Source organism: Trichechus manatus, unplaced genomic scaffold, assembly GCF_000243295.1.
Source record: "Trichechus manatus latirostris isolate Lorelei unplaced genomic scaffold, TriManLat1.0 scaffold00046, whole genome shotgun sequence".
NCBI classification, from domain to species: domain Eukaryota; kingdom Metazoa; phylum Chordata; class Mammalia; order Sirenia; family Trichechidae; genus Trichechus; species Trichechus manatus.
Window position 1 is genome coordinate 17453758 of NW_004443982.1, and position 24164 is coordinate 17477921.

A 24164-nucleotide genomic window follows, 5' to 3' on the forward strand; every position below is an offset into this window, starting at 1 on the left:
TTGACACCTTTTGATCCCTAATGTCCTGTCACCAGGTAGTTAGTTCTGTAACTAAGTATGTGCACACAGGAGTCCATTAAATTTTCCTATATGGGATCAGCTCGGGTGTTCAGGCAGTTGGTCACCAAGTGTGTGATGCAGGCTCTCACCCCCACTCCTAGAGAGGCATGGGTGATTGGTGCAGGCACTGGACTCTGGCTGTGGTAGGGGATCACGTACTGAGCCAGGCAGGGGGCTGACGGCTGCCCCTGAGAGTCTTAAAGGAAAGCGTGTCCCTATTCTCTAGGGTGAGTAGGTAGGTGAGTTTTGCAGCCGGGCTAAGAGCACCCCACTCTGTTGGCTGTAAAGACTCGAGGGCACCACTTTTTCTTGAACTCCTGTAGCAGGTGACTAGGCACTTTAGGAGCTACCACCAGTCCTCAAGACTCTGCTGCAGATCGATAAATGTGCCTACTTAAGGGGCAGGGCTGTTTCGAGGGTCACAAATCTGCCTGTTCACAGCTGAAGCAGGTGAAGTTAAACTTCAGGTGTTTCCCCTGTTGTACTGTGGCAGTGAGGACTAACGCTGTTGGGCTGGGTCCCCACAAGTCTATACAGGGGTGTAAGGCACTCAGAGTCTGCGGATGCCTGATTTCTGTGGCCAGCAAAGGAGCTGTGCCGACCCTGTGATCCTGACCTAGGGGAGCCAGCAGCTTATTTGTTCCCTCTGCAATGCCAGGAGAATGGGTCAGGGCACCTTTTGGGATCTACTTCTGTCCCAGCGGACTCCCGGTGCAGAGCACAGACGGAGGCGGTAAAAGGAAGAGAGGATTTTCCCAAATCTGGTGCAGAGCGTGGAAGGAGGAGGTAAAAGGGAGAGAGGTTTTTCCCAAGTCTGGTGCAGAGCATGGAGGGAGGAGGTAAAAGGGAGAGAGGTCTTTCCCAAATCCAGTGCAGAGCACGGAGGGAGGAGGTAAAAGGGAGAGAGGTTTATCCCCAATGGGCTTTTTTTTTTAATCGCCGCAAAAGGGTGCACGCATGTACTTATCCTAGCCTCTTGGGAGCTGCTCTTCACTGGTTCAGAGTGTCCAAGCAGAATCTCTGCTGCCAGGTCTCTCTCGATGTGGAAACTGCTTCCCGAGCGTGCACACAGCACAGCTGTTTGCCTGCTTCACCGCAGACCGGTGTGGCTGTGGCTCTGCATTTTCGCCACCGTGGCTCTAACCCTCCTCACCTCTTCCAAACAGTCTTCCTCTCCTGTATGGCTAAGATGGCTTTCTTAACCTTGCCTTGTTCAGGGCTGCCAGATGTTCACATAGAATCAAATTACTTGTTTTTCCAGGTCTTTGTTGTAAGAGGGATATAGGAAGTGTCTAACTACTCTGCCATGTTGACCACGCCTCCTGTGTATCAATTTTTGTAAGAGAAATTAACTTGAGCTATAAACTTTCACGTGAAGCACAATAAAAAAAATTATAAGAAATTCAAATTTAACTGCCAATAAATGTTCCATAGCAGAGTTGAGTAGTTGGTGCAGTAGTTACATAGCTCGACTGCTAACCAAAAGGTTGCCAGTTCGAACCCACTGGCTGCTCCTCGGAAGAAAGATGTGGCAATCTACTTCTGTAAAGATTATAGCCTTGGAAATCCTATAGGGCAGTTCTACTCTGTCCTGCAGGGTCACTATGAGTTGAAATCAACTTGATGGCAATTTTTTTTTTGGTACCTTTACAAAGGAGCCCTGGTGGCACAGTGGTTAAGTGTTTGGCTGCTAACCCACCAGTCACTCTGTAGGAGAAAGATGTGGCAGTCTGCTTCCGTAAAGATTACATCCTTGGAAACCCTATGGGACAGTTCTACTCTGAGTTGGAATCGACTCGACAGCAATGGGTTTGTTTTTTTGGTCTGGTACCTTTACAGAAAAAGTTTGTTGATCCCTGTGTTACACATATGTGCATGTGCCCAATTGCACACACACACATGCATACAGATACAGGTGTTTCCATTTTAAAAACCAAACTCTTTGGAGAGGCCAACACATCTCAAAGGAATGAATTTCAGGTATTGAGTAGGAGTGTGTGTGTGTGTGTGTGTGTGTGTCATGTTTAGGGTCAGGTAAACTATCATAAGAGCTCTCGACTACTGAATTAGGGAAGCAGAGAGATGAGAAAGAAGTGGAGAGTCACCAGGCGACTTCTCTAACTGCTGTTTCCTATAAAGCCACTGGCTTTCTGTGACTTAATTACACAGATCTTTCCTTTTCTTTTTTAGAGATAGGACAAAGATACAGTTGATCCTCATTATTCATGGGTTCCATATTTGTGAATTCACCTACTTGGTAAAATTTATTCATAACCCCCAAATCAATATTCATGGCACTTTTGTGGTCATTTACAGACATGCTCAGGGTGGCAAAAAATTTGAATTGCCTGACACACACATTCTCAGCTTAGGTCAAACAAGGCGATGCTCTGCATTCTTGTTTCAGCTCTCATACTGTAAAAAAGTGTCCTTTTTGAGGTGTATTTAGTGTCACATCACCACATTTTTATGCTTTTTGTTGGTGATTTCTCTGTTTAAAACGGCCCCCAAACATAGTGGTGAAGTGCTGTCTAGTGTTCCTAAGTGCAGGAAGGCTGCAATGTGCTGTATGGAGAAAATGTGTTAGATAAGCTTCGTTTAGGCATGAGTTATACTGCTGTTGGCCATGAGTTCAATGTTAATGAATCAATATATATTAGATAAGGTGTCTTTAGGCAGAAACACACATAAAACAGGGCTTTGTAATGGATGGTTGATAACAACATCGTGACCAGAGGCTCACAGAAACCTAACCCTGTGTTTTGCCTAGAAGAAATGATTCAGTATTTGCTCATTCAATGTTCCTGGCAACTTTATAGAACATAGCTACTGCAAATAACGAGACTTGACTATAGTATAAGGTGGTAGGTGCTCAACGAGATTTTGTTGAATGAATCATATCAGCATTAATTTTTTAAAGAACTTTATAACTTGATTTAATAAAAACAAAAGCTGATTTGTTTAGTGGTTTTAAAATGTTTTCCTTAAAGGATTTTTTTCTTTAAAAAGACTGCCTCTAAAATCGAGGAGACAGTCACCATGAGAGAAGGAAGAGACATTAAGAACTCTTAGTACGATAATATTTGGCCTTTTACAACACAATAAAATGGAAATCCAATGTTTTATTTCTAACTAATGGCTAGAAGCAAGTTGGAGGAGAGAGGCCAGCAGCCATGAAAAATCTTGGGTCAACTAGAAGTCAGGGGCAAGAAGAAAGCCAACTGTCTTGCCTTATAGACATAAAATGAAGAAAGCATTTAGCAGAACTTAGCTTTCAGTAACTAAATTGAGCAAGTAGTAGTTAGTAGTTCAGATCTGCTAAACTCTTATTCTACCCGGATGTTATGCTGCTTATAAGAAAAAAGTTATCAAGGTGTCCAAAGCCATCAATATACCTCTCCATCTAATCTTTTGTACACCACATTTCTGCTTTCCAGCACACATAAGGTTGCTTTACACCTCTTTTCCTTTACACTTTCTATGTTCTCTCTCTAGAGAGATCTCCCTCAGTTGAGAATGCTCTTGACCTTTCTTCACCTGGTCAAATCCTCCTCATTCCTCAAAAGCTGCTTAGAAGTCATCTCTATGAAGCTTCTCTGAATCCCCTGGAAGGCTAAATATCTGTCTTTGCTAACTCACAGCACACAGTACATCTTTCTGTTATAGTACTTACTCTATTGTTTTGAATTATTTGTTTACTCACCCTAGTCTTCTCTGCTAATCTGGAAGTTCATATATCATTGCCTAAGAACTTCCACATTTATCAGTTGGCATATAGTACTACATCATTATGTATCTGAGTGGCACAAACGGTTTGCACTCAACTTCTAAAGGTTGTCAGTTCAAACAAATCCAGTGGCACTTTGGAAGAAAGGTCTGGTGATCTGCTTCTGTAAAGATTACAGCCAAGAACACCCTATGGAGCAGCTCTATTCTGTAACATATGGGGTTGCTATGAATTGATTCAACAGCAATGGGTAATGGGTAACTAGGTCAATAATGTTAGCATAAATGTGTGTTGAATCTCTTTGTATAAATAAAATGCATATGTGAGCAAGTCATGTATCTCTACTCCTCAACGATTTATAGAAGAAAGACTATTATATCTTGTTGTTAGGTACCATTGAGTCAAGTCTGACTCATAGTGACCCATATGACAGATCAGAACTACCTCATAGGGTTTCCTAGGCTGTAAACTATATAGGAGCAGATCACCAGGTCTTTTTACCCACAGAGCTGCTGGTGGGTTTGAACCACTGACCTTTTGGTTAGCAGCCCAGTGCTTAACCATTGCACCACCAAGGCTCCCTGAAAATGTAACACGTTATGTAATACATGTTGGGTAACAATGAGTAAAAAAGAAATTTATTATATTGGAGGAGGGAAATGTGTTAGATTTTATTCATAGAACTAGAACACGCTAAGGCAGTGAATCCAGGGAAAACAACCAGAGAAACAGAAAAAATAGCAAGGAGGCTTCAGAGATTTATAATAATTTGACCTTAAGAATGAGTCAAATCAAGAACCCAGTTGTAGTTCAAACAAGTGTATTGTCAAGGATCTGCCCTAACTACTGAGCTGCCATATCTCCTCACGTTATTGACATTTTAATGAGGAAAGCCACATGCACTTAAAGTAAACAGAAGTTGGGAGTTGAGTAACTGGTGGTCTGACAAACTCCACCCTTGTGGTAGGAGTGAGTGAAGCTTGAGAGGGGTATTGTAGTAGACCCTGTCAGTGCCCTACCTATTTCCTCTCAGCACTCCCCTCTGCCTGCAGAATCCTGCTTACTCAGAACACTCACAACTCTGAGGGCTTTTTCTGATCATAGGAGCATGAAGCTCTGGTGCACAGGGTAAGCTAGAAGTACTAGAGTTAGTACCCCAGAAGCAGCCCTCAACCAATGATGAACATGGAGTTGGTGTATAAGTAGCCCCATATTCCATCTCTTGGTTGGATAACTCTGGTGTGTACTCTACACCACTTCCTAGAGTTGCTCTGTGAGACTGAGCTCTGGTTGTCCACAGTGGTAACTGGCTTAATAATACACCCTTTTTGCCTTCATTGGCTCACTTCTCTACTCCCCTATCTGTGTTTCCCAATACAACATTGTAAATAAATGACTTGCTCTTGAATCTTTATTTCAGAGTTTCCTTTTGGGGGAAACCAAATCAAGATAGGTGTATATGATGGGTAAAGGATGAGGTTACAAACGAAGGGATGATTTTGACTTACAAGTTTCCAGCTCAAGAGTTTCTTGGCAACTTCAGACCTTGTGTATCTCCCATCAGTATGGTCACAGTCCAAGTAAAATAAGTATTCTGGTGAAACTGTTTCCTCACCTGCTCTATCACGTGCCCATTGCTTTACGGAACCAAGATTCATTCTTCTCAGGATGCTATGGCTTTGTGAATTGCTTCAGGTTGTCAGCGTTTGTGACAACTTGTGGTTTTCGTTGCCCACCCCTTGCTGCTACTAAGCAGCTGAGTTCACCCAAAGTGGGTTAAAATAGGAAGAAAGAGGAATTAGCAGTACTAGCCAGATTAAACAACGGTACAGGGAAGAGGTGAAAGTAATTTTCCTTTTGAGGACAATCCTTACAACTTTTATCCTTTTGAGACACTAACACAGCTAGTATTATGGAATAAAATTTATAGACTTACAGTGACATGCTATAAATTCAAACAATTTTTCCACCTAGTAAGGAGTTTGCTAAGTGCATTAGCAACTAGTTGTATAGCATTTTATCTAATACACAAAAGAAACCAGAGTTGACTTTATGGATGTGGTCCTGACTCAGAACACCTCCCACTTGTTATATTAAAATAAGCAAGGTACACATGGGTTTACAGGAAGCAAGGTACTACAGGCTTAATTACGTTTACTTACTAATCTCTAGTGCACGATTTCACCTGGGTTTCACCACAGCTTGATGTCAGTCCCAGGCCTACTGGAGTGTGTGTGTGTGTGTGTGTGTGTGTGTGTGTGTGTGTGTGTATGTGTGGGTGTGTGGGTGTGTGGGTGTGTGGGTGGGTGTGTGTGGGGGTGTGTGTGTGGGTGTGGGTGTGGGTGTGTGTGTGGTGGAGGAATGAGAGTAAGGAGAAACTAGTAATATGTTTGCCATATTCTCCAATGATGTGATAAAAATGAGGCTGAGAAGCACATCATACTCATTTTTACTAAATAGAGTGAATTTTTAAGTTGAAAGTTTTACTTTTCCTTTATGTTTTTTAGGGGACATTTTGGTACCCCTACTCAGATATTCTTGGATCACTTTTGCCAGCTCTGTGTGCCCCTCCCTAGCTTCTGAGGGCTTTTGTGCTAATGGCTTGAACCTTTGACCTTCCGAGGTTTGCCCTTTAGCACTAGAGCTGTTACTGTTAGGTGTCATAGAGTCAATTTCAACTCATAGTGACCCTGTGTGACAGAGTAGAACTACCCCATGGGTTTTCTTGGCTGTAAGCTTTACTGGGCTAATCGTCAGTTCTTTCTCCTTTGGAGCCTCTAGGTGGGCTCGAACTACCAACCTTTTCCGTTAGCAGCAGAGTGCTTAACCATTGCATCACCAGGGCTCCTTTTAGCACTGGATAAAGGTATAGAAATGCCTAGGAGTTTACATCCCCACCTTCAGCCCCAGAGTTGAGTTACCAGATAAAACACAGAACTCCCAGTTAAATTTGAATTTAAGACAAACAATAAATAATTTCTTTTTTAAGTATAAGCATGTCTCAAACATTGCATGGGACATACTTATACTAAAAAAAATGTTGTTTATATGAAACACAAGTTTACCTGGGCATCCTGTATTTTTATTTGCTAAATCTGGAAATCTTATTCCAGGGGCATCAGCAGTCAATTACTAACTGGTATAAGAGTACAGAGGAGCCCTGGTGGCACAGTGGTTAAGAAATCAGCTGGTAACCAAAAGGCTGGCCATTGGAATCCACCAGCTACCCCTTGGAAACCGTATGGGGAAGTTCTCCTCTGGCCTATAGGAACGCTATGAGTCGGAATTGACTCAACGACATCGGGTTTATAGGATACAATGGTACAGGTCCTTCAAATGGAAAAACACTGAGATATAATTTACGCTCCAGAGCCCCCTGCAGGATCAGAATGAGTCTGAGACCTCACCTGATATAGCACCATTGCTTAGCTTCTTTCCTTTGTCTATTTTGCCTCTTCTACTCTCATACTATGGGGTCGCTATGAGTCGGAATCGACTTGACGGCAACGAGTTTGGTTTGGTTTTTTGGTACTCTCTAATTGGTTTCTCCTGGAATCACTTCCTTAATAAATTACTTGCTTGTGAGTCCTTGTCTGAGGGTCTGTTTTTGGGACAGCATGACCTAAGATGGAGATCTCACAAATCATACCAAAGCAACAACTTATAACAACTTAAAAGAAGTTAGGAATCACTGTCTTGAGTAACATCTTATTTATTAACTATAATTTACATTTACATTCTTTTGAAAAAAATCCCCTTTGTCTCATGTGTAATGTCCCTAGCAAACAGTGAGTGGCCTTTTGACATACTCTTCTGAGAGGCCACTGGGTCTTCTCTAACACATTCATAGCTTTCCCTCCTTTGAAACTACTGAAAAGAAATAAAATCAACCAGGCATCTGGTAAAATAGCATTTCCACTCTGTGGGATATAATATGACTTAAAAAGAAAAAGACTGCCCAAGCCCAGCTGCTCTGAAAGAGACTAATAAATCATGAGGGACTATTATGCACTGTGGAAAGGAAAGAGGAATTAATTGCTAGGCTGAGTCAGGTAATAGACCAAAGAGACTGAGATCTTACAATCTCTTTAGGTCATGGGAGTTAAGAAAAACGGGCCACCTCCTGTTCTAACTTTCTTAGGAGTGATTTTGGGATAATGCAACTCATCTCACTGTGGCACTCCATTAATGAGTCATTATTGTGATAAATGCACATTCTAGGAAAAGGTCATTTTGCTCTACTGATCTCCTGAGCATCTGCACTCTCTCTCTTGATGTGATGGGAAAACATTTTTATTGACACACTTAAGCCCAAGTACCCCTGACAACTATAGTCTGATTATCTGAAAACCACTTTGAGTATTTATAATTTAAAAGATGAAATCTACTTAGAGACCTCCTTCTAGTTTACAACAAGAACAAGAAACTCCTAGGTCAATGCACCAGTATTTGGTGAAATACACACATAGGGCTTTATTGCTCTATGGTTATTTATATGCAGCAGCAGATAAAACACAAGGAGTAATCCCAGGCAGACAGATTCTGGAAGAATGGAACAAGCACCTTGACACTGTGGAGCATGCTCTTTATTCTTGCTGAGAAAATTAGTTTTGAATGGCACAATACAATTTTGTTTGTTAGGCCAGGAATCTTTTTGTTTTTATAACAAGGAATTCTATCTGTCCTCTTTATATATATATATATATTGTCCCTCCCATAAGCTAGCCCTGAAGCATAAACCAAGATGGAACATAGAGTTCCCAAGAGGCTGAGCAAAACAGCAACACTGGACTAGCTGTTCATAATCCCTAAATAATTTCCATCTATATCTCAGAGCCAAGAGGTCAACAATCAAGAACAAAAATGAGATTTCTATAGAAAGATTTTGTGGGACATGGCATGAGGCTACCTCAGGGGAAGTCAAAGGAAATTATTCCAAGGACAAAGGCAACCATGGTTTAATTTTTTTTTATTATTATAAGGGAAAAACATCTGCATTCTTGAAAATCTGGGAAATACTTAATACAGTGATGATCTTTTCATTGTAGATAATGAATGGTTTATTTTTATGCTGCTTTATATATATATATATATATTCCTGTGCAGTTTTACATCAAGTAACACTTATGTGCTGGGATGCTATGGAGAAAAAGAAACAGCTATGGAGAGTCACCATGAAAAGAAATAACAAATAGACAGAAGACTGTTCCCTCTAGGGGAATTTGCTGATCCACATGCTAAAGCGGATTACAGGGGAGAATGTAATTCCACTTGCAGAACCTAAGGGGAAAGTCTGCCAGTTTTAACTACCTGGTTTTTCAGAAATATTGCAGCTCCAAACAATGGGGGTTAGCTTTTGGATAAACCAGTGAAACATGAGGGTAGATCTTTTTGTTTTCATGTGGCTTTGATAATACACTAATCATGAAAATAAGCCTTGGCTTATGTCCCAACAGGCTAAAGAAAATTGAACCTGATATGAAATTACTATGCTCTATGCTCTTGGCTATCCTTCCTATTTCTCTTTACTTGGCAAGGTCTTATCTCTGTGCATAGCAGAGGAGAGTCTCACTTGACCACACTATATAGAGTTGGAGGAGGTGGGACTAGAAGGAAGTGGAATTTTTGGGAAATTCTCTGAGGTAATTCAAATGATGAAATTACTAATAATTTTTTAAGAGCTGCAAGGCATGTATATGACACTTGGAGGTTTCTTTTTCAGAAGCTTAAACAGAACAAAGTTAAGAAACCAATGAAAAGAATTTACTTTCCCTGTACATCTTCATCAGAACCGCAGAACTGAGTACCAAAACATAAATATGTCTCAGCCCTGCAGGTGACACAGATGATTCCAATAGCTATAATTCCAGAAGGAGGGTAAGTGCTTTCCATTTCAACTACAAATATCTTCCTGGCTTTTCAGCTTTTGTGTTCGGAGTTCTCCAAATGGTGGTAATTTGCAGGCACCTCTGTTTAGATTGAAATACAACAAACTTATCCTCAGGCCATACCATCGCCCAATTTGTGTATCACTTACCTGTCTGAACTGGGAACTGATTTTAAACTCCAAAAATTTTGCCTCTCTAAGTCCAAGCTGTAGCTCCGCCCACTTTCAGTTTCTGTAGTCATGATTTCTCCTTTGGTTGCTGATCTGAACTTGCTAAGAAGAAATCTGAAATCAAATTAAAAGATAAGAAATAAATCATTAAAAAACTCATTTCTAGAATGCCATTTCTAGTACTTTCAACAGTAAATGATTCTTCAATAAAGTGGCCTTGGGTTGAGAGGTTCTGGAGAGTGCCAGTGCCTCTGCAACATAGTGTCAAGGGTGGTGGTGAAGGAGGTTATGGCATTCTCCCAAGGTCATATCACTTGCTGGTAAGCCAAGTGTCTGCCCTGCTAAACAAGAGTCCACCTACTTTGGGCACTCACCACTGTCACCTGAGAATGGAGAAACATTGCCTGGACTGAACCTGTTTTCCATGGGACTGAGAATAGTGATCTGGAACAATCCTTACTCACTCAGAAAAACGCAGTAGGATGTTCCTCTGGGACAAACTGAGGTAGTGAACTATTAGATTGCAGCTCCTTGAGAGAAGCGACTCTGCTCCTTTTCAAAATAATTTTTATTATTGCAATATGCATAGACTATTTCACCAATTTCTATATGTACACTTCGGTGACATTGATTACAGTCTTCACGTTGTGCAACCATTCTTGGTATCTTTTTCCAAATTATCCCACTACCATTCAATGCATTCTAAGCAAAAACCCTCACTTTCCCCCTCCCTCCCACCCCTGGTAACCACTAATTACTTGTGGTTTCTATATAATTGCTTATTTCAGATAAGTGGTGTCATACACTATTTGCCATTTTATGTCTGACTTATTTCACTCAGCATAATTTTTTCAAGGTTCATCCATGCTGTGTCATGCATCAGGAAGTCCTTCCTCTTTATGGCTGAGTAGTATTCCATTATATATATATATATACCACATTTTGTCTATCCATTCATCAGTTGATGGACCTTTGGGATATTGTGAATAGCACTTCAATGAACATTGGTGTTCATATGTCTGTTCCTGTCGCTGCTTTCAGGTCTTTTGGATATATGCCTAAGAGTAGAATTGCTGGGTCATATGGTAGTTCTGTGTTCAACTTTTTGAGGATCCACCAAACTGTTTTCCACAATGTTTGTACCAACTCACAATCTCATTGAGCGGAGGCAATTTTTTTGGGTGGCCCGAACAACTATAGTTATCCCTCTGTCCCCAGCGTCTTTGCACTTTGGAACAAACCACTGCACCTCCCCCTCTGAAGCCTAATGGTTTGTTAAAATAAGCAGCAGGACTAAAAAGATACAGTTCTGGGCTGGCGCCCACATGTCTGACCATCTCTGTGGTGATGGTAAACAAGCCTTAGCCCCGCCCACCCAAACCTCACTAGGCCTGACAGGTCGACCCTCACCCAGACCTCTGAGTTGATCAGGAATAAAGGCCGCCAGGGCCCTGGAGTCATCTTCTGGGCCCTGAGGCATTGGGGCCATTGCCTGGGTGATTCCACCCCTCTCTCTGGGTGATCAGGTGGAAAAATTTATGTTGCACTTTGTGCAGTGAAACATGCAACCCCTGGAGTATAATACCAGGTAGGGAAAGCTCCTTGGGGTCCTTCACTGAAGGTGCAAAGGGAGGGGGCGTGCTTGGAAGTTTTCCATCTCCACCCAGACGGCTTTTGAGCCAGGGAGGACTGCTCATCAAGGAATTTTCCTATTGTATGCCGTCTGTTGTCTGTGAGTAATTAAAATGGCTGTCACTATTGCCCATACAGGGTGTGTATCCTGTGTACGACTTGATCAGGGTAAATGGACATAACACTCATGGAGTGGTTGGTGCCACTGGCTGAAATTCTCATCCCAGTATTCTGGTGGTTGCTTGGGATCCAGAGAAAGCCTTTAAGGCAACTTGTGCAAAGTACCAGCAATAGAAGAGGGTTCCGGTTTCTCCGCAACCTCTCCAACACCTAATATTTTCCTTTTTTTTTTTTTTTTATCATTGTCATTCTTCCAAGGAGCGTGAGATAGTATCACATTGTGGTTTTGATTTGCATCTCCCTAATGGTTAATGACTTTAGGCATGTTTTCATGTGCTTGTTGGCCATTTGAATAGCTTCCTTGGTGAAACGTCTGTTCAAGTCCTTCACTCGTTTTTCTATTGGGTTGTTTGTGTTTTTGTTGTTCAGTTGTAGAAGTATTTTATAAATTTTGGATATTAGATCTTTATTGGATATATGGTTCCCAAAAATTTTCTCCCACTCTGTAGGCTGTCTTTACACTTTTTTGATAAAGTCTTTTGATGAACAGAAATATTTAATTGTTATGAGGTCTCATTTATCTATTTTGTTTTTTGCTGCTTATGCTTTGCTGTCGTAACAGAGACTCTCTCAAAAAAACCTAGGTCCCACAGCTTCATTCCTACATTTTCTTCTCTGAATTTTATGGTTTTAGTTTTCAGATCAAGGTCCTTGATCTATTTTGAATTGTTTTTTGTCTACGGTGTAAGGGTTGGATCCTGATTCATTCTTCTGTATGTGGATATCTAATTTTCCCAGAACCATTTATTGAAGAGACTCTTCCCTCCCCATTGGACATATTTAACACCGTTGTCGAAAATCATTTGACCATAGATGTATGGGTTTATTTCTGGGATCTCAATTCCATTCCATTGGTCTATGTGTCTGTTATTATACCATTACTAGGGTGTTTTAATTACTGTACCTTTATAGTATGTTTTAAAGTCAGGAAGTGTGAGTCCTCCTACTTTATTTTTATTCTTTGGGATCGATTTAGCTATTTGGGGTCCCATGCCCTTCCATATAAATTTGAGGATTGGCCTTTCCATTTCTGTCAAGAAGGCTATTGGAATTTTGATGGGAATTGCATTGAATTTATAGACTGCTTTGGGTAGTACTGGCATCTTAACTATATTAAGCCTTCCAATCGACAAACATGGAATGTTCTTCCATTTATTTAGGTCCTCTTTGATTTCTTTTAGCAATGTTTTATAGTTTTCTGTATACGAGTCTTTTACCGTCCTGGTTAAATTTATTCCTAGGTATTTTATTCTTTTAGATGCTATTGTAAAAGGTAATACTTCCTTAATTTCCTTTTCCTCTTTCACATTGCTGATGTATAAAAACCCTACTGATTTATATATGTTGACCTTGTACCCTACCACTTTGCTGAATTCTTTTATTAGTTTTAATGCTTTCCTCGTGGAGATTCTGCCCTTCTTATTCTCTGCCACATCTGCTGATCCTACAGTGATTCCTGGCACATACTATAACCCAATCAGTTCTTGTGGAATGAGTGAATGAATTCAGGTGCTGGAAACCATCCTTATATCTTCTATGATAATTTACTTTGTGGTAATGAAATATTGACAATGGAGTGTCTCATACTGGATGAAATCTGATTGCATTCTCATCTCACATAATTATTTGAAACTTAAGAAAAACAACTTTTCAGAAACCACAATTCAGGTTCTGATCCAGGTTACTGTATGACAAAACATGGATGTTTTCAAATACAGTTTAATAAAAAAAATCAAAGCTATATTCTTTCTGTGATGGCATTGGGAGAAGTCATTTACTTTACATTATGCAGCTTTCTAGGTGGAAAAAAAGGAATTCCAAAAGTACTGTGACAACCTTAATAGAATCTGCCAAGTTGTCTCTGTTTCAAAGGCCTCTGGAAGAGTGTCACTGTCAAGGTGTCAGAGGCCTCAATCTAACTGGAAAATTACATTTTTGGTGAGAACGGCACTTAGTATCTCTCTGTGCTGCTCTGAGACCATCTCGTGCATGTCTCCACTTTTGCCTTTCTACTTAAGGTGTCTTCCCCATCTGGAATCACTCTTACCCCTTTTTGCTACCCTGAACCCCATCCATCTTTCCAGGTCCTCATCAAGTCCTACTTGCAATTTGATGTCTTTCCTGATGGCTTCTGTGCCCTCCCGGCACTGATTATCTAGGCCAATCATTTATTGCCTTATGCCAACTCTTGTAATTAATAAACACCCTTCCTTGTTTTGTGGAGCCCTGGTGGTGCAGTGGTTAAGAGCTCGGCTGCTAACCAAAAGGTTGGCAGTTTGAATTCACCAGCCACTCCTTGGAAACCCTGTGGAGCAGTTCTACTCTCTCCTGTATGGTCGCTATGAGTTGGAATCGACTCGATGGCAACGGGCAACGGGTATTCTTTGTTTTAGAAAGACTTCGAAGCAGCTCATATTATCATCTTATATTTTCCTGCAATTCTTTTATACTTAGTAACTTTTTAGGTGTTTACTTTTTCTCCCTGTTATATTCCTTGAAGACTGAGAACCATCAGATTCCAGTTTTGAGTTCCAGCAGAACTCAGTCCAGTGCTATGAGGGTTTAATGATTCAGGATTTGTTTAATTCATGTGCTTGTGATTTAATTATTTTCTCCTAATTCCAAGTCTACCACTTCATAACCTGCTCTGTGATGGCTTGGCTTATAAACTGCAGTTCCTAGAAGCACTTGTGGGCTCTCAGTTACTTAATCAAACAAGCCATTGACAGTTTTTTATGAGCCAGACACCATGCTGGATGTTACAACACAAAAGCAAAGAAGCCATTGGTCCAGTGCCAAAGGAGCTTACAATTAAGTGTGTGTGAACACGTGCGTGCAGGCACGTGCACATGCATGCAGGGAGGGGGATAATAAGTGTTACACATACACAAGGCATTGTGGGAGCCCTGAGGAGTGATAAATTGATTCAAAATGGCAGAAAGGATCAGTGCATAGGATGCGTGGTTACTTTAGGCTATCTTTCCTATTTATCTCTGCTAATTAATGAAGACATAGTCAGTCATGAGTGCTTAAGTTAGATGATATCTAGATTTCCTTCCTACCCACAGTTCTGGATTCTAAAATACAGACTTTTTGTAGCCAGATAAAGGCTCAACAGTGGCAGCTTCTTATTCTGGCTTCTGCTGAGGGAGGAAATTAATGCTACTTGAAAATGACCATAAAGTTAATCGGCACATATTGGAATTCCCACCACCTCAGCCACAGAACTAGCCAGTAGCTTGAAAAACTGAGATTGCAAAGGGGAGGACTGTGAAGCAGGCAGCTTGCCTTTTGGTCCTTATAGCCTGCATTTTGGGGGCCACTTTTTCCCCCTTGATGGAATCTTGTTGCTCCTAGTTTCCCAGTGCCTCCCTTACATCTTGCTCCCCCATGTACCTGCCATCTCTACTCTCAGTGATTGACACATATGTTCACTATCTGAATTAAGTTATTGATGCAGCTAAGCATATTTTTTCCTTAACAAAGTCTGCATTTTTAACAGGGGATATAATGTTTTAAGCCCAATTAATACAGCTTTGATTTGGATATTTCATATATCAGCATCCAGGTTGGGGGGTGGGGTGGATATTGACATTTTACAACAAAGGCATTCGTCAACTTTTTAGAGACAAGACTGGCCCTGACAGGAAGTCTTCTCCCTAGAAATAATGGGAACCATTTGGTGCTAGAACAGATATGCCAAATGAAAAGAAAACTCTTATATATTCAAGTCAGAGGGGACCTTCATTTATCTAAGACTGAAGGTAATTAAAACTGCATTTCCTGAGGAGAATGACAGGAGAGTTACCTCGGTCAAGTCTCTGACCTATTCTCAGTCCCTGAAGTGGTATCAGACTTGAAAAATGGAGTAGTATTTATTTCAGAGGTGTCTGGAATAAAGACTAAATGTTCCCTTTGGAAATGCTGGGTCTTACCCCTTTCTCCTGGGCCCATCATGGCTGGCCTTCTGCCCAAAAGAAGGTGAAGTGTCCGACTTTCCTGCATCCTGATGAGCTTGCTCTTGGCTCTGGATTTCTTCAGCTTCTCATTAAAAACAAACAGAAAACAGATTTACATACAAAACAGTGAGAAATGAGAGCAAATGTCTACTCTGCATCCTCCTTCCTAGAGTAGCATAGGCCAAAGAAGTATATAATAATTGACAATCATATTCCCCTGATAAGTTTCCCAGACAGAGTTATTTCAAAACTGTTGGGTGTTCCAGAGTTCAGTGAAGACTAAGACCAGGACTCATCTGTGGGAAATTTGCTGAGATAAGCTTTCTAGGGATGACTGTAATGAAGGAGCAAATCTGTCATTTCTCTATAGACATTTCTAGTGCAGGGAAATCTCAGTTCATGAGAACTCCAAATCCCTAGAGACTGAGTTCTAGCATGAGGTTCTAGAAATGGTACCCTGATTTCTAAGCACATAAGCTAGATTCCCTGGGAGGATAGGCACCCGTGCACATATCTGGTGACTTGAGAGACAGTCAACACTCTGGAAGGTGGTGAAAGCAGCCACAGCTGACTGCTTAATTCTAATTCTACTCTACTGTGTCCTCTGTGGCATCAGACCTGATGTTACCCATTTAGGAAAGCCTTTCCTTGCTAGTGCCATACCAAGAATTAGTTCCAAGCCTCCCAGCCCTACCTTCCAGACTTAAAAATGAGAGCACTTGTCTCCTGTGTACGAAAGATGAGACAGCCTAAGAACAGGCCAAAAGATGTCTGCTCCACCCTCTACTACACCATACATGAGAAATACGCTCCTAAATACAAGTTTGACTCAACATTTAACCAATTAAATTATAGTTTGAATGTACTGTATAGCATTCTCAAGGTGGGATTTTTTTCTTATTAGGTGCCAGGATAATTCTTCATTGAATGAGACTGTCCTGTGCATTGTAGGCCATTTAGCATCTCCGGCCCCTGCCCACTAAATGTTGTTGATACCCCCAGTCATTCTGACAACCAGAAATGCCCCCCCTTGTATTTTCAAATGCTCCTCTGGTTGTTGTTGTTGTTTTTTTGTCGGGGGTGGCAGGGGGAGCATGGTGAGAAATGTGTATTAAGGAAAACAATCATTTAAAAGAAATTTGAAATAAATCCTTTTGAAAAATCATGGATTGCTTTTTCATGACATGAATCGTTTCATTCATCTATTTTATGTTAGTTTCTTAAATGTTTAGTAAAATATTGGCAGTACATTCAGAAAAAGAACTGTCTGTGATGAAGATATATGCCTCCTTTCAACGTCTCAGCATGTCAGATATATGGAAAATTACCGTGGACTTTGTTTTCTACTGACTTCCTCTTCCTTTGTATGAATTGCAGATTTAGAGAAAAGTCGTTTGACTCTTCCCCCGCTACCAAGTTTTAAAATGACCTAAGGGATTTAGGAAATTCAACTGTGCTTATTTGTCACATAATATAGAGAAGTAATTTACCAACAAAATGAAGATTGAGATGGTTTTTGAAACCAAATAATTGCTTTAATTACCTGGATTTCTTCTTAGGATGGACTGCCGGACAACATCGGTGCCCAGAACATTGACTTGCTTGAAACGCTTTGCCTTTTCTTCAAAAAACCATTCTCCAGTTATAATCCTTAGCTGTCTACTCAAGGGAAAAGGGGAGAACATTGAAATTCAATTATTTAGCCAGATAATTAACTCTCAAAAATATCTAAACAAGTTATGTATAAAGTACAGTGGAAGAGCGTTCTCAGTCTCTGGAGTATTTTATGGTAATAATAATAGCCATTCTTAGTTGAACACATACTATGTGCCAAGTACTTTCTAATTGCTCTTCATACTAAATTTATTTTTATCCACATAATAGTCCTGTGTAAACGTTATTATCTGCATTTTATAGATGAGGAAACTGAGACTTAAGCAACGAAATAACTGCCTCCCATCACATAGCTGATACATAGTAGAGTCAGGATCCTAACTCAGGCAGTTTTACTTAGGTCTCAGGTTCATAACCACTGCATTAGTAGGTAAATGGATCTTCCTCATAAGCAATAGAGAACAATCAAAGGCTTTGAATGACAAGGGAGTTGTCATCAGGCTTGATATAAAATGGAAACTGGGTTAGGATGGGACAATATTCCAGGAGAGAGATGGCCAGACCCCTGCTAGAACAATGGCAAGAGAAACAGAAAGAAGGAAATAAATTCACAATATAGGTAATAGAAGGGCCTAGATTTTGCAATCAATTAAATGTTAAAGGTGGGAAAGAAGGATCCTTTGAATAATCATATCCATCCTGTAAGCACCACCTAAAAATGGCTGCATGAAATCTTCCCATCCACCTCCTGAAATGCCTATAGCTCTCTTCTTTGTTTGTACCTTTCCCATAACCACCAGCATTTTCTAATTTATTTTAGAGTTATTTATGCCCACATCCTCTCAGGTCTACTAGGCCGTAAGCTCACTGAGAGCTGACCTCTGTTTAATTCATCTTTTTCCCCTAGTACCTACAAGAGAGGGTTTCACAGACTATGCTCTCAGTTAATATTTTTGCTAAATGAATGATTGTCTACTACCTCATAACTTTAACATGCTACCTTTCTTTTTATATCCTCACGTCTATCATTACTCTCAATGGCGTGAGAACAGGAGCCTTGGCTGTGTTGTTTACCACTTCTAGGAGTAGTACTTGGCACTGTGCTCAGAAAATATTTGTGGAATGAATTAGGATATCTGGAGTTCAACCTACAGCAGATATGCTGCTACACAGTCCATTTTCAGGCGTATAACAATGATTTTAACAACAGTAAACGTGACTCAGTAGTCTAAATACTTTTCTTATTAAGAATGAACGACTGGGTTTAGCTAATTAGGTGAACGCTACTGTCCCAACATCTCTCTGGGACATGTTCGGAGAATGATAATTAAGGTTGTATGTGACTGGGGTAAAGGGTTAATGGAGGATTGCAACAGAAAATAAGGTTGAAAGGTAGAATTGGAGCCATGTAATGGAAGTCTGAATGCTAAGGAGTTGGCATGTCGTTCTAGAGACAATGGGGAACTCTGGTAATATTTCTAAAATTCAGGCTGTATCATGTAATGTCTGGAGGATTATATGGGAAAGAGAAAAGCTGGAAGACAGCAGACCAGTTAGGAATTTGTTGCAATGGACTGGGTAGAAAATGATGAAGATCTAAACCAGGGTATCAAGGGATTGAGAAGTGAAAAGAAACAAACAGATGCTTGGGACATTGAGGATGAGAAGAAGCAAGATTGGTGGCAAGTTTGACAAAGTGGTTGAGAAAAAGCAGCTGAGGCTTAAGTTGAGATTACTAGCCCTAGGGTATTATATCCACGTGATTCAGCAACTGATTGGACTTGGAAATTAACAGTTGGATTCCAAATATAAAAATCACTCCAGAAAATTATGTCCATCTTGTTACCCACAGCAATTTCCCTGAAATTCTGCTTCTGAATGTAAGAGACAAAGGCAAATCATATATGCAACATAGTTCCAGTACTGGGAAAAAGTGAAAATTTTATCCTTGAAGAAAACTATTAATTGAAAGGTAAGACCGTATCATGTACATCTCAGATTCACTCCCAAGTGGCTAGATCACATACTACAAAGCATTGACTATATAACTATATAAAATAAGCTTATGGAATACATCTAATCTACTAAAATATAATCTTCCAGAACCAAAAACTTAAATAGGTTTAATTATTTCTAGATATCTTTTAAGTGATTTATAGACTTATATATCACTATTTATGTTGGAAATTCCGGTGATAATAATGGTATTCTAAATTGTAAAGCTGTCCCCCCAAGATTCCTGTATCTTGGTTATTCAACCAAACACTACTCTAGGTACTATTATAAAGGGACTTTAAAGATGGAAGTAAGGTTACTAATTAGTTATAACCTTAAAATAGAGAGATTTTCCTGGATAATCCAGGTAGACCCAAAGTAACCACATGAGCCTTTAAAAACAGACGAAGAAGACAAAGTCAGAAAAGACGCTGCAGCCTAGGAAGTCAGGGAGATTCCAAGTGTGAGAGAGACTTGACACACTCAGAAGGCTCTGAGATGTAGGGGCCTACATTCAAGGACCAGAGAGAGCGGCCTCTAGGAGCCAAGCATGGCTCTCAGATGACAGCCAGAAAGGAAACAAGGGAGCTCAATCCTATAGCTATAGACAAACGGATTCTCCCAGCAAGAATGGGAGGTTGAAAGTAGATTCTCCACAGAGCCTTCTGATAAGAGCCCTGACAGCCAACACCTTGATTTTGGCTTTTTGGGACCTGGAGCAGAGACACAAATCAAGCCAATCCAGACTTCTGACCTACAGAACTGTGAGATAATAAATTTGTATTGTTTTAAGTTGCTAAGTTGTGGTAATCTGTTACAGCAGGAATAGAAAACAAATACAATAATTAAATATAGAAATATATTTAATATTCAACTCAGGAAGCAACTTGGTTGTAAGAAGATAAATACGGAAAATTCAGAAGAGTAATAGGACAGGGGTTGGCAAACTACGGCCCATGGGCCAAATTCGCCGCACTGTCAGTTTTTTTATATTTTTAAATGGTTGAAAAAAAAAAAAAAACAAAAGAGGACTAATTCATAACATGTGAAATTATATGAAATTAAAATTTTAATGTCCATAAATAAAGTTTCATTGGAACAAAGCTATGCTCAATTTTTTATGTATTGCTTCTGGCTGCTTTGCAACTGCAAAGTTGAATAGTTGTAGCAAGAGACCATATTGACCTGAAAACACTAAAATATTTACTATCTGCTTTTTACAAAAAAGCTTGTCAACCTCTGCAATAGGGTGATGAGTTCACATACCCAAAAAACAAGAACAAGGGGAATAATATAGATCAATGATTGAAAACCACCCAATAGTGGCATGCCAAGGTTTCAGCTTATTTTTTTTTTAATGTTCTTGACTATGGGGTGGGGGATATGGGGTAGATGGAACACTGACAGAAGTTTCATATGTGACAGGGGAAAGTGGGACATATCCAGCCTGCATGGCCTGGAAATGGGCCTCCGTATCGTCTTTACCACATGCTCTTAGAGCTGCCAACACCTAACATAAATAAATAAGATCTTCCTAGAATTGTTAGTCATGGCCTCTTGCTATCCTTGCAGGAACAATAACTATAAATCTTGTATTTACTCAACTCAGATACGCACTTGAGTCACTTATCGTCTCAGAACTCTGCAACGTCGGAACAATCTCTTAGACTTATGCCTTTGCCACTTTCCCAGGTGCTGGAGCTAGATGGAGGGAGTGGCAGGACAGGAAACTAATATTTACTGAGTGCCTGCCATGCACCAAGTAATTAGGTAGGGACTTTATATATGATATCTCTAATCCTCACTATATGCTCTGAAGTAGCTATTGTTGTTGTTAGTTGCCTTTGAGTAGATACTGACCCATGATGACCCCATGTGTGTAGAGTAGAACTGCTCCACAGTGTTTTCAAGGCAGTGACCTCTGAGAAGCAGATGGCCAGGCTTGTTTTCTGAAGTGCCTCTGAAACTTTCAGCTAGCTGTTGAGAGCTTAATTGTGCTACCCAGGGGACTAGAAGTAGCTATTATTATTTTTATTCTCAATTTACAGATGAGAAAACCAAAGCTCACATGGGTTTAATAACTTGTCCAAATTTATAAAGATATTATGGAAGAGGTAAGATTTATACTGAAAGTCCACGCCCTTTCCATTTTGCAAAATTGCCAGAATAGAACTCAAAATTGTCAGCTATAACAAGGTCTAGAAAATGGCAGATTATGAGGCTTTGAGGAAGTGTGAAAGCCTAAAGAAACCAAGGAATAACTTGTAGCATTTTATATGACAGGCTGTGATCGTGTGTGTGTGTGTGTGTGTGTGTGTGTGTGTGTGTGTGTGTGTGTGGTAGAGTGATAGGAATAAAGGAGGGGTCAAAGAACAAAGAAACTATACATGGCACTCAATTTAAAATTCATATCTTTCTCTGCCACATCAAATATCTGAAAAATACAAGACTTGAAATTGACTCTGTGTTTCCTCTAGGTCATTCCCTGAAGAATAGGTTTGATTGAAAATACAGTGGGTTACATGCAGTATTGGTGAATAAAGATTACTGAGTATCCATAATTTGCTAGGTCCTGATTTTCTTTCACATTTATCTCCTGGGATTTCAAGCTTTGACTAAGAAGCTTATAGAAACGTGAAGTCAAGTTAAGTTCTCCTTAGATTTATAAAGGAAAAGTAGGTAATCATATCCTTAAAAAGAATAGTGGCCAAAAGATTCATTTTCCTCTTTTATCTTCTGTTAACTATTGGAGACATCTGAGGTAAGATATGTTTATTAGATATGCTGAGGTAAGATATTAGTCTCCTCCTTATTCGAAGGAAATGTATTAGTTAGAATTATTCATGAATTTGTTCATTACACAGCAAATATTTATTGTATTCCTACTATGTAGTAGGCCCTGTGCTAGGGCTTAGAATACAAAGGCAAGGAAGACAAACAAGGACCCTGCTCATATGGATATTATGGTCTAGATTTATTCCTTCTTTCCTTCCCAAACAGGAAACATAAAAAGAAACCCCTAGATACATTGTGGTGAAACGGCAGACATAGAGAACATCTTAAAAGTAGCTAAGGAGTTAAAACAAACAAAACCAGGTTACCTACAAAGGAATGACAATTAGAATGGCTGTTGACTTTCAACAGCAATAATGAAATCCAGAAGCCAGTGAAATGGTAACTTCAAGGTTCTTAGAGAAAATAACTCTCAATCTAGAATTGTCTATCCAGAGAAACTACTGTTCAAGAGTGAGGATAAAATAGATTTTCAGCAAAACAAAAACTGAAATAATTTATTGCCAATGGAGTATCACTAAAGGAACTTATAAAGGTTGTACTTCAAAAGCAGGTAAAATAGATCTGAGATGTAAAAAAGAATGGAGCAATGAAAGTGGTAAAACATGAATAAATCTAAATAAACATTGACTGTATAAACAATAATTATAATAGCTAAATTGTGGAATTAAAAAATTATATATGTCTAAAGTACTGGGCCAAAATATATATACAAATCAGGAAAAAATATTTAGTGTTAAAATTTGCCAAGTTCCTTTCATTGATTAAAGAAAGGTAAAACTACAAATTTGTAAAGTTAAACATGAATGTTGTAATTTTCATAGAACCACTAAAAATAAAAAAAGGAGTATATAATATAAACACTAGTAGAAAGGATAAAATGGAATGGAAATATGTACCTTGATCAGTCCGTAGATAATGTAAATAAATGCAAATATTTCAGTAATTACAATGATAATAGAAATAAATATAAATATTTCAGTAACCACAATGAATATAAGTAGACTATAGTTTGAGAACAAAGATCGTCAGATTAGACTTTTAAGAAATTATATATAGCATATATTTATAACATGTATTTAAATATATGTAACATGTATATTTTTATATAGGACGTAGATTATGTATGTAACATATGTATATATTTAAATATATATAACTCATTTTAAATAGCATCTATGCTACACTCAAGAGACTCACCTTAAACATAAGGACAAAAAAAAATTCAAATGGTGGAAGAATATATATCATGCAAATATTAACAAAAAGAAATCTGAGGTAGTTGCATTCAGAGCAGACAAAATAAACTTTAAGACAAAAGCATTTGTAGAGATAAAGGGGTCATAAAAACCACCTCCAAACAAAAAAGACTGACAACCCAATAGACAATTGGCCAAAACACGTAAACTGTCATATCACAGAAAAGGAACCACAAAAGGGCCAATAAACATATGAAAAGATGCTCAACCTCGTTAGTAATCAGAAAAATGGAAATTAAAACCACAGTGAGTTTTTTTTATATATAACAATTTGGCAGAAGTTAAAAAGCCTCATGAAAATTTTCTAAAATACTAAAAAACTAATAAATCTTATCTAGATTATGAAGTAAAGGACTCTTTTATAGAAAGATGATGGGAGTTTAAATTGGTACAACCACTTTGAAAAACAATTTCACATTTTTCTGTAAAGCTGAAAATGTTCATTTAATTTGCCCTGTAATTTAATTCCTTTTCAAATCTTTTTGCCAGAGACCATAGTAAGACATACATTTTATATCACAACCCAGAATATACACACACACGTGCATACACACAGATATGTGTATATATATGGGTATACTTATACTGACATTTTCTATTCTATTTTATTTTTAAAAATTCTGATCACAACCCAGCATACTAATTTTACAACCCACCAATAGGTCATGACCCACAATTTGAAAACCCCACCCCAGGGAAACTTTTGTACGTGTTTGCCATATGTACCCAGATACCCATTGCCATCAAGTCAATTCTGACTCACGGCGACCCTATAGGACAGAGTGGAACTGCCCCATAGGGTTTCCAAGGAGTGGCTGGTGGATTCAAACTGCCGACCTTTTGGTTAGCAGCTGAGCTCTTAACAATTGTGCCACCAGGGCTCCCGG

The 24164-nt window shown here is 39.4% G+C and overlaps 1 protein-coding gene across 2 annotated transcripts in view; it reads right to left on the reverse strand.

Moving 5' to 3' along the window:
• SYTL5 (synaptotagmin like 5) overlaps positions 1 to 24164 on the reverse strand; it is a 170454-nt gene that overhangs the window by 86287 nt on the left and 60003 nt on the right. For both annotated transcript variants that reach the window (XM_004376939.2, XM_004376938.2), the window contains exons 3-5: positions 17160 to 17275; positions 15593 to 15701; positions 9825 to 9959 (exon numbers count right to left, since the gene is read on the reverse strand). In XM_004376939.2, coding sequence (XP_004376996.1) covers positions 9825 to 9959; positions 15593 to 15701; positions 17160 to 17275 — 360 coding nt within the window. The remainder of the gene's footprint in view (positions 1 to 9824; positions 9960 to 15592; positions 15702 to 17159; positions 17276 to 24164) is intronic.